Source organism: Diachasmimorpha longicaudata, chromosome 6 (genome assembly GCF_034640455.1).
Source record: "Diachasmimorpha longicaudata isolate KC_UGA_2023 chromosome 6, iyDiaLong2, whole genome shotgun sequence".
Lineage (NCBI taxonomy): Eukaryota > Metazoa > Arthropoda > Insecta > Hymenoptera > Braconidae > Diachasmimorpha > Diachasmimorpha longicaudata.
The window spans coordinates 6,185,761-6,200,310 of record NC_087230.1 but is presented as its reverse complement, the minus strand read 5'-3'; the positions used below and the strand labels follow the sequence as shown (position 1 = coordinate 6,200,310).

Genomic DNA, 14,550 nt, shown 5'->3' with positions numbered 1-14,550 from the left:
TCAAGAAACCTCACATAATTAAAAATAATCTGTTTACCCATGAAAAATTCCCCGCAGAAAGCGCAAGTATCAATTCAATTTCCTCACACCTCCTCTCTACAAAAAATAAGTTCGACATGTTTACACGTTTAAATACATAACAACAAGCCTCTCCCACTCCCCATATCAACAACCGATAATACAGAATTCTCTTTGAAAAAAACAGTCTCACCATTTCAATAAAAACCTTTATTTTCCATTTTTCACGCAATAAAAATTCAACAAGAATAACCCGCCTCTCACCCCCTCACTCCTCAAACTCCTTCGATTTCTCCTTTTCAGGATCCTTCTTGGATCCGAATGACCTCGACTGGCTGTACGTGAAAAGCTTATCAGCGGGATCGTAAGAGTATGAACACTGCTCCGAGTTCCTTCCCGTCTTAGGATCGGTGCACACAGTGCAGGTCATCGAGTCCTTAAGGACCTCCCGGCACTTGTCGTCGATTTTCCTCTCAGTAACTTGACTCTCTCCAGGGCTCCTGTCCTCAACGTTTTCCCTCCCATCAACCCTTCGGATGGCCTTCTTCGGGGTCTTTCCCTTCTTCTCACTGGAGCTGGACTTCCTCGGGGTCTCGAACTTGTTCGATCTGCTGTAGGAGTAGGCCTTGTCGTTGGGTTCATACGAGTAAGCGCACTTTTCGAAATTCCCACCGGTGTCAGGATCTTTGCAGACTTGACATGTCATTCCGCCCTCTCTCTTCTCCTCCCGGCACTTGGATTTACCCGTTTTCTCCGCAATTCTCTCCGACTGGGAGACGTACTCCCCGGAAGCGGCGTCAAAGCTTCTGGAGGGGCTGGTGGATGAAGCCTCTTCGCTGTCACCCTTGGAATTGTAGAAACCGGAGGTGTAGGGGCTCGAGGCATCCGCTTCCTCGCTCTCTTCGCTCTCCTCGAGGCTCTCCTTTGCCGACGGAGGAGCGACACGAGGGGCTGACGGAGAACTCGCGTAATCCCGCGGACTCTTCTCACTGGATTTATGACTGAATGATTTTTCAGATTGAGGTACGTAGGAGCACTGCTCGTATTTAGCGGAGGTCTCCCGGTCCTTGCAGACCATGCAGACCATACTGTCCCGCACGACCTTCTCGCAGCCCTCTGGCTTTTGATGCTTCTCCGGGACGTGGTGGGTCGCCTCCGGGGTGAAGTACTCATCTCCGAACCTGAATCCTGGGGAGTCGCCGAGAGATGTGGCCTCTTCGAAGGATCCGGAGGGCTCGCGTCGCGGGAAGGCAGCCGTGAAGCTCAGGGCGACGACGATCGTGCACCAGAGGATCTGGGGGATAATTGACGGGAGGGCGTACGCGGTTAGAATGAAAATGAATTTTTGTGGACAGGTGATTATTAATTTTCAAGGCAGTGGCACTGAATGTCATCTGGGATTGAAAAATCATAAAATTTCATGATTTCTTTCCTCTGAAGCGCATTCAGTGTCACTTTCCTCCAAATTCAAGGGGATATTTCCGCGGTATTGTGACGAAAAGATTCGAATCCTTATGAATGGCTTGAGTGAGGTAATTAAAGATTGAAAGACTGACCTTGTGAGAAGCCATCTGGACGGTTTGAGTTGGATCTTGAGTCGATCACTTAACGCTCCTATACACGCGTGATAGGACACTTCAGCATAAAATGAATGCTTCTGAAGTGGCAAGGTGATTTATATTGACTTCCAGAGTATGAATAAGTCAGGGTTCCCCTCCATAGCGAGTAAAAGCAACGACGAATCGTGGCCAGTGGTCACATAATTGCCAAATGAACGGGAAAAAGTTGAGGCAAGTATTGGTGATTACACAGTCTGATAACTAGTATTGATTTCATTAGGTCTCTTTGGAAATGCTTTTCAGAGATTGGGATTCATCGAGTTTTTGAGGGAAGAGGAATTTTCTATCGACATCCATCGCACCTGTTCTTTCTAATTAACATTCGAAACAATGGGCGAGTGAAAGCGAGATTTGAGGGAGATCAATGGGCCTATTGTGTAGCACCTGTCATTGTTGGAGGGATTTCAGTATATGGGACGAGAATATTAACAATTCAACAACACAAAATGACTGGGGACTCTTGTTATTTGTTAATTGTTCTAACGTCGAATTTTTTCCCGCAAAAAATACGATACAATGGATCACGTCGATTGATCTCGTGGGTTCCTTAGATTCGAAGATTAATTCGAAACTAGAGGCAAAGGCGTTTTGCATTTTTCGAGTTCGTGGCTGAATAGAACGATTTAATTAATAATTGAGATTTGCTTGCCCGCATTTCAATGAATTGAATTTTAATCTGACGTAATGAATGAATTATAATGAATTTAAAGCCAAAATTCATGGAAATAAAATGACAAATTCAATTTGCGGTTTGTGAGAACTCGATTTCACTTTTGATGACAAAAACACGAAAATACTACGCCCACTGATCACAAACACGGAAGAAGAATGAAATATCGATTGCGATAACCTGGAAAGTGTTGGTTTTTCCTCGTGTCTTGCATTATTGATTTCCTCCCCTTTTTATTGACAAAGAGGCGTCACGTAATTCGGGATAATGAGACGCTCTCGAAGAAGCAAAACCTTTTATTCTTAATGGTATGTATTTTGATTTCAAGCTTATATAAAACATTCTTAGATTTTTTGTACTGTAGTAGCTGGATCGCCCTAATTTCCCGTTTTTTAATTTTCCCACTCTTTTTTTTCTGTGAAATTTAATCAGGCTTAAGGACTAACATTTTACAATATATCGGTATTCTTTCGAATATCTTTCCTCATTTTCATAAATAACTAGTATCAGTTGCTTCATAAACTGTGATTTTTGGCATAAAGTGAAAAACTGTCACTATTCTTAACGTATCATGAAATACAAATGAGTTTGCGATTTTATTTAGAACACAGATATTGCAAATATTCTTTTTCGGTAAAGCCCCTTTGAAAATGGCTACGGTGAAATAAAAAAAGAATTCATTTCACTAACTTCATGAGGTGTCAAAAAATGCATCAATTTCTCTACTTACGATAAAAAGGAGGTTGAATTTTGAAATTTATTTACAGCCAAAATATTCCAAATGTTTTTCAATTTATCAATAATTTTCCTGTGCAAAATCACAAAGGTCTTAATTTTGAAATCTCTTGTACAAGTAATTTTCCACGTCTTTTTTCTTATTCATTCAACGTCCACTCACTCCTTGAATGGGAAATTTTTGGGATAAACTGAAATGTGTGAAATTCGTGATCTCGGACCTGTCTGAGACTTTCCAATGAAGGCGATTGTGGGTGCAGGTTTAAACCCGAGTCTTCCTTTTGAAAGTCTATCCTCACCGCTGCGCACGTGCTCACCATTCGCTTCCTTTGATTTGATACCCTCGGCTGCATTTCTCTTACGATAATATATCACTTCACCTGCCAGTGTTATCATGGCGAGAGCAAGCCCAAACAAAGTGGCGATGAAAACACCACCTGTTGTTAATGTTTCATGGAATGAAGTTTCAATGCTTCATCGATTCAATAGCGAAGTTGGAAAACGAGTCGAGTGAAACAAAATAGAATTTGATTTTTCATACATTATCCAATGGTTATTTATCTCGATAAACGACAACTTTGAACTTAAAAATGAGTTTCCAACTTCGCAACTGAATCGTTCCCTTTGATTTTCACCAGTTCGCTCTTACCCAACGATTCCAACGTTATTCCCTCATTCTCATCAGCAACGGAACATGTTCCCTTCAATGAAGCATTCCAATATGTGGCTGAAAGAGTTTCAAAGTATCTATCCTTCTGTAGATCTAGAATTCTGGAAGACAATTCAAATTTTAAATCCAACAAATAATAATTCATCAGCGAAACGGTAGAGTGCTATTACTTTCTGCTTATCTCTTCTTGAAGATGACTCCCCTGTTGTACAGCCACAGCATAAGGCTGTTCCGAAAATACCTCACCAATTTCCGTTAAATTGCAACTCCTCGTCACCTCGTATTTGATCTCTGACGAATCATGGATAAACGCGAATTCCGCTTTTTCACTCTCAATGACCTACAAAGGGTACAATTGGATACAATTGGGTAATTATTGCAGCAGTTCATGGTCAATAATCCGATCAGACGATTGATGTTTACCTTTCGAAAGCCCTCCTTCGAGTCTTTTACGGGTCCAACTGTATTAATTGATTGCAGAATATGACCGTATTGCTCTTTTATGGGATAATCCCAGACTCTGTACTCTACCTGATCACTCGTACTATTCAAAGTAATTTCTTTCCACACACTAAAAATTATAATTACAATTATATCGACAATTGATCCCACAACTCTCAATTTGATGATTCAAGATCATAATTTTTTGGCCATAATTCTCCAGCCCGGACTAGTCCAAAAATTTACGGAACATCTTTCAAACATTCCAACACCGAAAATCGATTAGAGCAGGAGAATACTCACTTGTAAAGTTTATCCTCCGCGTTTTTCATATTCTGGAAATACTGATGAGTTGTGGAATTAGCTACCACAGTGTAATTAATTCTCGACTGTCTCGCCAGTTGCTCCAGTGATTGCACTTGTGCCTGAAACGAATCAATTAATAAATCACGCGTGATAAGGATCTCCCATTATCCCAGAACAATATGATAGAGAAACTCCCTAATATTTGCGGAACCAGTTTCAGGTATAAACCCAAGTTCTTTAATTAGAGGAGTGAATAAGCAACATTCTGAATACGTGAGGTGTCATACCTGCATTCTTTCCACGGTGAGAAAGGCCGCTAGATTTGCGGTAAAAGTGGCGAGCATAAGAACAACGAAGAGCCAATAAGCTGCTACGAGAGTCCTGGAGGACAGTGCTTTGGGGGCCTCACCACCTCCTTGGGGGGTGAATGATGTCAGGGCGAACCAGAAACTCTCCTTCAGGGTAAACTCCCTAATACATTCAATATTTTATCAGGATGGGGTGTTAACTGACAATAAAATATTTGCATGACAATAGGAACATGAAGATCAGAATAGTACAATCTCTTTGTCCACATAAAATGAGTTTTTTAGATTGTAACTCCTAATATTGACTGTTCCATTCATGATAATTCTTGAATGGGTATAAGTCACCTGCAGGGATATGGGTAAATCCTCTTATTGTTCCTGGCACTGTAGGGCGAGTACTTATCCAATATCCAGATCATAATAGCTGTCAGGGTGAGAGCTCCCACTATGCTCAGCCACACCTCGACCCTCAGAACAGTCATAAATTTGAAAAGAGATGTCTCTCTCACAGGTTTTCTCATTACTATGAGAATCCCGGACTGCTCGAAATACGGTGCGACAAAGTCTATGACTTCCTCTCGCTCGGAGGTCATTGTTAGAGCACCAATGGCAATGTCAGTCTCCTGTGATGAAAAATTAGGCTATGATCTGATGACTTGATTGACATAGAACTAATGAACTTCAATCAACAAAAAAAAACTCAATTGTCATAATACAGAATTGAAAATCAGACAAAGTTCATTTGCATCAGAAGTTTTATTAACCGATTTTCTCTGCTATTATTGTTAATCATCTTTTAATTTTATTGAAATTTCAGTGAAGTCTGAGAGTTTGTGATTTTTTTAAATTAAAGCCTATTTATTAAAGGTCCTCTTCCTATGAATTTTTAGTTTTGATTGATCAATTCAGGCTACTGTCTGGTAGAATTTGCAGAGTTCGATCAAACTTGCTTTCATTTTCATCCGGAGCGCAGGAAGTGCGAGAGCTTCACAAGGAGCAGAATAGCGCTCTGGAGATATTAGGGAGTTTTTTTATATGTGTGATTCTATTGAGAGAATGTACTAGATTTGGTCAGACGTTCCAAAATGTATCAGGAGAAAATAACTCGGTGAAGATGATGAGAAACTCATATTATAATATTTCCTTATGTACACTATTTTACCGTGAGTTTAGTGTATTTCGTGAACATTTCTATAGCGATATTAGAAGAGGGTCTTGTAGAATTCTTATTTTTCCGTGCGCAGTATTAGGGGAGCAGAACAGGGGTGCGGTAAAAATTTTTTGTGGCGCCCGTTTCCTTCCGATATTGATCGAGTGTCGAACGGGGCTCATCGATACGCGCGAAATCGATAGATATTTTACTGCGTTCGATTGAAAATTCGTAGTTGTCTTCGGGTAAATCCGGTGGGAATTTAAGTCGCAATTAAATTTTCTGCTAACATTTATCATAATATTAATCGCGAGACCAAACCATTGACAATAATTTTGCCAGGCAGATATTATCAATAATTAATTATTTGCAAGGCGAATATTGCATATCTAATGGAGATATGAATGGTGCGTAAATCATTGCTGACTATTATTCCCTTCCACTGAAATTCTTGATTCCAACAAGTTCTGGGTTAATTTATTGTTCAATCGTGCTACAAAGCCGCAAGTGTTCTTGTCAATTCTTCTTTTTACCGTACGGGGTATCGGGAGAGTATGCGAAACAGCATAGTTTCAAAATCGATGATTTCTCAGGGTAGGAATCTGGGGTTTTCGGATTAGCGAGGATATCATACCGTCAAGACAGTCGTGTAAAACTCTCCTCTTTCCCGTGAACTGTACCCGGAGATCATGAGGCAACTAAAATCGTCAGAAATCGAACTGCGATTAAAAATTGCTCAGCAATTGTTGTCTAAGAAGAACAATTTCTGAATGTTTGATCCGGTGATTTTCGGGCCCTCCAAGTGATCACAGTGTGACCACTTCAATATTGTTTAATTATTTTGAGACTGAGCTCGATACGGGATTAATCGCTGAGTTATGCATATCGAAGACTAATAGGTGTCCATATTGCCACACCCTTTGACTAACGCAATGAGAATTTTCTGATCGTGTGAATTGTCGATACTAAATACTAGGGGATTGATTGAAAGGGTGATAAGTGTTTTCCGCGATTTTTAACGATTTTTTTTGGTTTAACTGCTCATATATTCCCATATTTCCCCTGAGGCGTCCTAACTATTCCTGAATATACCCAACAGCATCGTAAAGTTGGTCTCTTTCCCGTGCACGATATCAGGAACACATGAGAGACTGATAACGCAAGCTGCGGCAGAGTATACGATCGCTTGCGGTGAAAATCTTGAATTCCCAGTTCAGCGTGTTTAGGCTACAAATGTAACTTCAAATTACATGACGATACCGTAAAATTCCACGCTTTACCATGAATCGAATCCGGAGAACAGGAAAGAAGTGGAACGTAAATTTAAATCTTAATATCAAAATTTTTTTAGTTCCAGTGTAATAGCCCTTCCTGATTGGTCGTCCTAACAAAATTATCTTATTTATAGTTGAAAACAGAATAGAAAAAAAGTAAGACTGTGTGATATAACTGGATTAGTAATATATAATGATTCCAAAAAGGTTTTACTCAAATAATTTCAAAAATGCAAAAATTGGAAACCTTCAAATTATAGAAATTGCGGGTAATTTCAAGATGGTACCAGTCATATTTAAAATTCTATGACTGGACTTCAGTAAATTTCCGTTCAAAATTGTACTTCGAAATTCTTAGTTTGCCCGTGTGTTGAACCAGGAAAACATGAATGAGGCAGAGCAATTTGAAATTTACAATACCCTAATATCGAAAACAGTTTGCTAACCGGGTGTTTTATAACAATATCAGTCATTTGGTGTGCCCTGGTTCTATGAAGTTTAGAATCGGACTTCCGCCGAACGTGGAAAGATTTATAAATTTCGCCGCCCTTATAAAAAGTAACCGGCTTTTTTTAATGGAAATTATTTATTTATGAAGAGTGAGTGTTCAGAAATAGCACTGACACATTCACAAAAATAATTCAAAAGCTTCCAATTTCACATCAATGTTACGTAATTTTTCGTGCACAATTTATTCGCAAAAAGCGAAAATAAACCGTTCGCGTCATAAAAATAATGAGACAGACTTGAAATTCTACGACTTAACTTCTGTGAATTTAGATTCACAATTGTGCTCTGAAATTCTTAGTTCTACCGTGCATGACACCAGGAGAACATGAAAGAGGTGAGGCCATCTGGAATTTCAAAAAGAAATCCCTCATTTCGAACTAGCAATTCCCTTGTGGTATTTGTGTCGAAATCACTGACTAATTTCTCTCCGTAAACTTTTTCTCAACGTACATCAAGGGAAGTCATGCGATAAATTCCGAAATCGAATAATTTCCCATCTAAAATTCTATAAATAGAACCCCCATGATCCGTCAGTATTTAAATACAAGTGCATGTGTTTGTGACACTCGCACAATACTCTGGAATAACGGAATGTTATCGCTGACGTGCTAGACAGCCTCGTAAAATGACAAGACGTGACATAAACTTGAGTAGAAGACTAGTAGGAGATCATGAAACGGTACAATGTGCGACAATGATTGGAGGAAACCTCAGTACATTTGCACAAATGCAATGGAAACGGTGACGTGGCTCTACTGGTGCATTAAATTAATTTTTCAAATCAGTTAATCGATAATGCGAAGGCTCAATAATTTCAAATCGAAGACAAATGGTTCGTTAATTGTATATAATTATCCATTTCGTGGCGGGAGAAACTTGTCGATCGATTATCTAAGGCAGTTGTGAAGTACCCGTTGTATGCAAATATCCACTCTATTTGTTTATTTGAACTTTTTTCAATTTGCCTCGCTTCTAGGTTCTCAAGCTAATTAATAATTCAGAAACTGTATTTGTCTTATCGATGCCTTGTGGTTCGGCCGTTTCGTGTTCTACTGACTCTTCCACAACTTTATTTTTGTAATATCATTTTCATGCCTTGATAAATTAATTTTTTAGCTGTCTTCCAGTGTTTTACAACAGAGAAAAAGAAAATACTGTTCTAGTTACTTACACCTCGTGACAGATCCCCAACTAGACCATTCCATTTTCCGCTTGGCAGTTTCTGACCGAAGGAATTGTCCTCAGGAATTACTAAGTCGTAATCAAAATTCATTTTTTCCGATAATTTTTGGATAAAATCGATGCAATAGCCTTCCCATATGATTTTTCCATCTTTGTCTTTCATTATTTCCCCAGTAACAGGATCTCTTTTCTTTGTTGTCCAAGGTAAAGCCTAAGGTGAGAAAAATATGTTTGCAATCGACAGTGCAAATAGTCATGTCATATGCATTTCCACTGTTTGTTAACAAATCTCCTTTTCAATAAAAGCCTCATCCCCTATTCGTAAAACAACGGAAATAAAAAGACTGTTTATGTTTAAATGACCGTTTCACGATTGGCTATCTGATGAATAAATTCATCTGTGTTATTAAAAAGTAATAAATAATTAAAGTTTGCTATCTTCAATGAGAATGATCGATTACCTCGGCAGTTCCAACACGAAAGTACCTCTTGGCCGGCTGTATGTCCTTTCCCGGTGCCGCCATGATTCCATTCTTTTTCGTCCAATTTCCTAACATCTCCAAGTTACCCCCCTCAAGGGTCTCCAGGTTGATTTCGGCACGCATTTGAATCAGATATCGATCTCTTGAATATTCGAAGACATCGCTATCCGATTCTATTTTCTGATTTGAACGACATAATGTGATTCATCATAATTATTTATTTTTTTTGGTCGGATGCATGACTTCTCAACTAAAACCATTTCAACTACCGAATATTAACCGACAATATCGTGATTAAATCATGTTAGGAAATTTATTTTGAAATTGTTTAAAAAATTCCGACAATTTCACTCATCGACGGTTTCTCATGTGTCTTCTTCAGAGATTCTACTCCTCTAAATTGTTAACGATACTTGCATATTTTCAAAATGAAATTAATTGAAATGTCGTTGAGTTGAAAAGACGTGAGGACAAGTATCTTCATGAAAATAATGAACTCACTGCTGTCAAAGTCGAGTAAAACGTCCTGAGTGTGGCATTTTTTTCAGGATCTATCGTAGGACTCTCATCTGTAGTCGTACACTGGCCCTTTATCGGCTCCACATCAATTCCTGATTTTTGAATTTGCGTGATGGTGGAAACCAGAAGGAAAATCAATTTTTCGAAGAATTTTGGAAATACCTGGCATAAACGACCATTTGATAAACATAATTTCCTTTCAAGTTTATCTCTGTATCATCTGATCACCCAACATTCACCCAAATTTTATGAAACCCAACACTCACTTCAAAATCCTGTGGACAAGTACACGGATGTTCACCAATGAGTCTACAACAAACGCTCGGATTCATCGATAGAACTCCCACCATCGTGCTCAACATATCTGGACCCGATATATAAGGGAATTTCTTGTATTTCATATCCGTGAAGACAAGATTCCAGATGCCATGTCGCTTCACCAACTCTCCATCCATGGCCTTGAATTATACCAGCCCTGTTATTTCAATGAATTTCCACCACGTCATCTTGAATAACAATAACTATCTACCATTTTAAAGAGACTTCCCATCCTGGCGGTGCTGGAATAAATTGCATAATACGATGGTGACGGTCTCATTAATCGTATCCTAGAGACTGTGACCTCGGATAAATCGTCAATGACGACTAATCGTATTATCGAGTTGCCGATGAGATAATAAAGCGACTCGTTCAGGTCTGCAATTTATCCGTCATCTCAATAATCTTGGAATTGCTGGTGGACGAGTGCACCAACGTAAAAATCAATACAACTTGTTTTTTTCAAAATCGTCACTAACAATATCAAAACAGCACTAGCATAACTCAAATTTGGAAAATTGAGATTTGAAAAGAATTCCAAGGAAAATTCATAAAAATTGACTTTTGGAAAAAAATAATTCAATAAATAATTCCCTAGATTGATAATTGATACCCGTTGATGTCGGAGTTCACATAAAAATTAACTATGAATAATTATATGTGAATTGTGAATGAATCTGGCAACGCTGGCGCCTAATCAACAAGACAGCAATTCATAGCGGAGGTGACTACGTCACAGGGTCGTGTAAGATGACTAGACTAAGGTTAATTTGTTTTCGTGCAATGATTTATGAACAGACCTCGTGTATTCTCGAATATCAACGCAACGTCTGTCGCATTTTTTTTCAGCAGCAAGTCGTCAATGGCTTGAACATAGGGAATAATTGAGCCACCTGTTCTTAAATACAGAATCGAATTATTGTAAGCCAGAGCCTGCAGTTTATCCCACCCGGTGTACGTGGTATCCAATACCAGGGTGATGCCATCAAAGAGTGCAGCGCACACTGGAACATTGTAATCCGGGATAAACAGCTGTACTGCGAGTATCCTCGTCAAATGCTTCAATTGCGCACATAAAGGGGGTCAAAAATCAATTATAATCAATGTGATCAACACATTTAACAATGCCATCACTTCTATCTTATCTGATTTCTTAAATTGCAGCATTGGGATTATTCATTGGGGCTCAATATTACGAGTTCATTGAGGCGACGAAAATTTAATTAAAGACTTCATTCTCCATAGTAATCCATATTCTAAGAGTTTCTTAATTTTTGAAGACTGTTATTACTGATCAAATATCAGATCCATTATTTATTTATTATTTACTTAATTTTAAGAATATTTTGAAAAATATTCTTACCTTGCTGGAAGCTCCCTTCGACATTGTGCCGATCAACTTGCACCGACTTGACATCAACACTAACTTTATCACTCTCATGAGCTTTCTCAGCTGCCGGTATGACATCATCCAGTAGCTTCACGACGCTGACATCAGAGTTTTCCACGACAACCACTATTATCCGAAGAAATGGAAATTATCAAAGAACTAAATTACCTGTAACTTTCTCTCCCGCGGGATTCGACTACAACCCATTTATAAAAAAAACTTACAGAGTTTGATCTGAGACTGGGACTCGGCGCAACAACTGAAGAAACTCAATGCAATTGCAGTGATGACCCACAGGTTGATCATGGTGATGCATCGATGAGCCCATCGACGAATGTAACTCCATGTCTTCTATATTCACCTGATGCGGTGAACCAGGAGTCAGCCAGGAGGCTCACGCCTGCGCCCCCTGGAAGCCCTGGCATATCTACGTGTACAAAGGCATATGAATAATTAATCAGCCCATCGAATCATTTCTTCAGGCTTCACGTGTACGTTCAAGTGGAACCACTCGATAATCCCCAAATCCTCGATTATTCCTTCTCCACTTCCGGCTTGTGACATTACAGTGCCATTTCTACCCTTCAACCGTTGCCGAATTTTTATTGTAGTCCCTTCGGCGATGACGAATAGGTCAATAATCATGACGATAACTATGGTTTCCCCTCTGTTTTCATACAATACATATTGATATATTGATCGGTATGGATTTTTTATGCTGTGCTTGTTGTTCTTCGATTTTTTTTTCTTGTTTGACGTGAAGAAATTTACATGAATAATTACAGTCAAGGAATGGTGGGGGAATCATCCTTAATGATGGATGGTCGAGTGTCCACCTCACAGTGTATTTACCTCAACCAATTTCAACTGGACAATCAGATGAAATATCTCGTTATCAAATGCATTCGATCCAGTCAAATAATAAGAAAATTCTGGGAGGTGAGTCACATGTCTTCAACACAATAATGAAAAATTGATATAATCTGCTTGCAATGATTCCGTATTCAAATAGTAATCACTGCAATTTTTCTCGGGTAATCGACGGTCAGTTAAAAAAATTAACGAACCCATAAATTTCAACAAATACATTAATAGGCTAAATAGTCATAATGTTAGGTCTTTTCACGGTTTCCGCGGGTTAAAATCTATTATTTTTTCAGCTTTGTCATTCAACATTATGATATTCACGCAAATAATGGAGAATTTCGTAGAATTACGTAGACACTATCACCTAAACCCAAAATGCAACGGAACAGATAATATCGATTGTCAACTTCCTGTCGCTGGTATTGGCAAGGTAAAATTATGGAAGCACCTCTAGTATTTGCCATGCATTTGCCATTGTAATGCCAGTGAGCTTCTTCGTGGACTCTAATTTAACGATCGATGGTCCATAAAACGGTGGCTAAGCGTGTATTTTATAGGCACTGAGGAACTGAAACGTGTGACTTATCTTCAATCGAATATCGCCGGTGCTGTTTATTGGAAATGGCTCATGTGGCGGTGTACCTGATGAAATGGGAAATAAAAAAGGCTGGGGAGGGACATTAAATTTTAACAGTTAGCCCACTAAATGTGGACTTCCTCCTTCGTGTCACTATGCTCGGCTTCAGGAACCTCGAGACATTCTCACGGATTTTGTAAATTGATCTCACCGACGCAGGAAATTATTGTACATTCATTTGGAATTTTATTTACCGTTTTTTTTTCGTGAATATTTCTGTAATTCTTGCTACATGAAGATATTGCTCTAGATGAACTAGAACGTTGTGGGTGTCAATAATTTGGAATAGTTATTGGCAAATACTGTAGCGTATTTGTTCTCGTCCACTTAAAGGACGTGTTTGGTGAATTTCTATTCTCGTGACTTATTATTTATTGTGTGGAAATAATTTACAGGAAATAATTTATTTATTGGTTTCAAAGATTACTTAACTGTCCTTAGGATTAAATTAATTCGTGAACAGTGGATGCCCTTGTTAGGAATTTTTATGACCAGGCTATAAATAATTTATTAACAGCCGGTGGATTGGAATTCTTTTCAGTGCTCGTACAACATTTTTTCTAGAAATTTTCTCGACGTGTAAATATCCGAAGACTCTCCTTGGACTCCACTTGGAACTTCAGGTGTGAAAATACCGCGGCAGATATCGTCAGGGCAAAATCAGTGAACTCAATCGACAGTCCAATGCCAACCGATTCTGTTCACCATCGGTAGAGCTATGGGGGAAGGGGCTCACCTCCCCCTAGCTTGATTAATTTCTATGCTCGAGAAGGTTCATGAGTCAACGATGCGCAGTCGCTCAGTGGATATACCATAATTCACAAGACAGCGAAAAAAAAATGAAAAGGGAAAAAATTGGAAGAGATTGCTCTGCAGATGTTTCACTTCCAAGGCGGCAGGTGAGCCGAGATGCTTCGATAACTCCCGGATATTTTTAAATGCTTCGCCGCGCGCGATTCGTTCGCGCCCCGGTGTCCACGATCTGCTACCATTATCGCTGAGATTTTTCAACTTTCCGAGATTTTGATTGAGTCAATGAGTATTAAAAAAATTAATTATACCGCAACTGAATAGAAGGGGAAGGGATTTTCTAATCGCAATATTTTCTATCCCAAGATAAAATTCCTATGAAACGCGTGTCAATTTTTTCTTCTACTGATCATCAAGATTTTTTTTAGAAATAAAATTTATGATTAGACTGGACAACCCACGATTCACCTGATTGGTACCTGATTATTGACTAATACTCCTGGTCATTTGCCTTACCCTCCTGAATTTCCAGGTAAATACTTTGCACGTCCCCCGAGAGATGTCACCCCTCCACCGATTTTTCGATTCCAATCCCATTGATCGTTCCAGGTGTTTCAAGCACTAAACTAACCTGTAGTAATCCTACAGAATAGTAAATAAAGCCACAACCATTCGCCCCCTTTCCAAAACCAAAATCCCCCAAA

The 14,550-nt window shown here is 39.0% G+C and overlaps 3 protein-coding genes across 4 annotated transcripts; 1 reads left to right on the top strand and 2 right to left on the bottom strand.

The window, feature by feature from the left end:
* Positions 1-207: 207 nt before the first annotated feature.
* On the bottom strand, positions 208-2,494 carry LOC135163447 (uncharacterized). The gene is made up of 2 exons (XM_064122898.1): positions 1,575-2,494; positions 208-1,312 (listed from the first exon to the last, which is right to left on the bottom strand). The coding sequence occupies exons 1-2, from the start codon at positions 1,587-1,589 to the stop codon at positions 287-289; spliced, it is 1,041 nt and encodes a 346-aa protein (XP_063978968.1). The 5' UTR covers positions 1,590-2,494; the 3' UTR covers positions 208-286.
* Positions 2,495-2,587: 93 nt separating this feature from the next.
* LOC135163439 (ionotropic receptor 25a-like) lies at positions 2,588-12,044 on the bottom strand. Its single transcript, XM_064122884.1, has 15 exons — positions 11,817-12,044; positions 11,566-11,718; positions 11,003-11,206; positions 10,414-10,580; positions 10,151-10,342; positions 9,867-10,046; positions 9,345-9,545; positions 8,873-9,094; positions 5,113-5,390; positions 4,747-4,930; positions 4,457-4,578; positions 4,136-4,283; positions 3,883-4,052; positions 3,692-3,813; positions 2,588-3,479 (listed from the first exon to the last, which is right to left on the bottom strand). The coding sequence occupies exons 1-15, from the start codon at positions 11,896-11,898 to the stop codon at positions 3,202-3,204; spliced, it is 2,703 nt and encodes a 900-aa protein (XP_063978954.1). The 5' UTR covers positions 11,899-12,044; the 3' UTR covers positions 2,588-3,201.
* LOC135163450 (uncharacterized) lies at positions 7,932-14,294 on the top strand. 2 transcript variants are annotated; one of them, XR_010299118.1, is made up of 5 exons: positions 7,932-8,533; positions 9,914-10,966; positions 11,055-12,531; positions 12,753-12,889; positions 13,017-14,294. XR_010299118.1 is itself a non-coding variant. In XM_064122902.1 (4 exons), the coding sequence occupies exons 2-4, from the start codon at positions 12,492-12,494 to the stop codon at positions 13,808-13,810; spliced, it is 327 nt and encodes a 108-aa protein (XP_063978972.1). In that variant the 5' UTR covers positions 11,954-12,083; positions 12,378-12,491; the 3' UTR covers positions 13,811-14,294. The 2 variants fall into 2 exon arrangements, 1 of the variants encoding a protein (XP_063978972.1); XM_064122902.1 differs by lacking the exons at positions 7,932-8,533; positions 9,914-10,966 and having other exon boundaries at positions 11,954-12,083; positions 12,378-12,531; positions 13,661-14,294.
* Positions 14,295-14,550: the final 256 nt, after the last annotated feature.

Bases quoted from the DNA above. Each gene is read 5' to 3' on its own strand.
- LOC135163439 (XM_064122884.1), bottom strand. From the start codon at position 11,898: ATGATCAACCTGTGGGTCATCACTGCAATTGCATTGAGTTTCTTCAGT. The intron at 11,207-11,565 runs GTAAGAATATTT...ACAATGTTCCAG, and splicing joins CGAAGGGAGCTTCCAGCAAG to TGTGCGCTGCACTCTTTGAT. The intron at 10,343-10,413 runs GTAGATAGTTAT...GTATAATTCAAG, and splicing joins TGGGAAGTCTCTTTAAAATG to GCCATGGATGGAGAGTTGGT.
- LOC135163450 (XM_064122902.1), top strand. From the start codon at position 12,492: ATGCATTCGATCCAGTCAAATAATAAGAAAATTCTGGGAG. The intron at 12,532-12,752 runs GTGAGTCACATG...TTATTTTTTCAG, and splicing joins TAATAAGAAAATTCTGGGAG to CTTTGTCATTCAACATTATG. The intron at 12,890-13,660 runs GTAAAATTATGG...CATTTTTTCTAG, and splicing joins CTGTCGCTGGTATTGGCAAG to AAATTTTCTCGACGTGTAAA.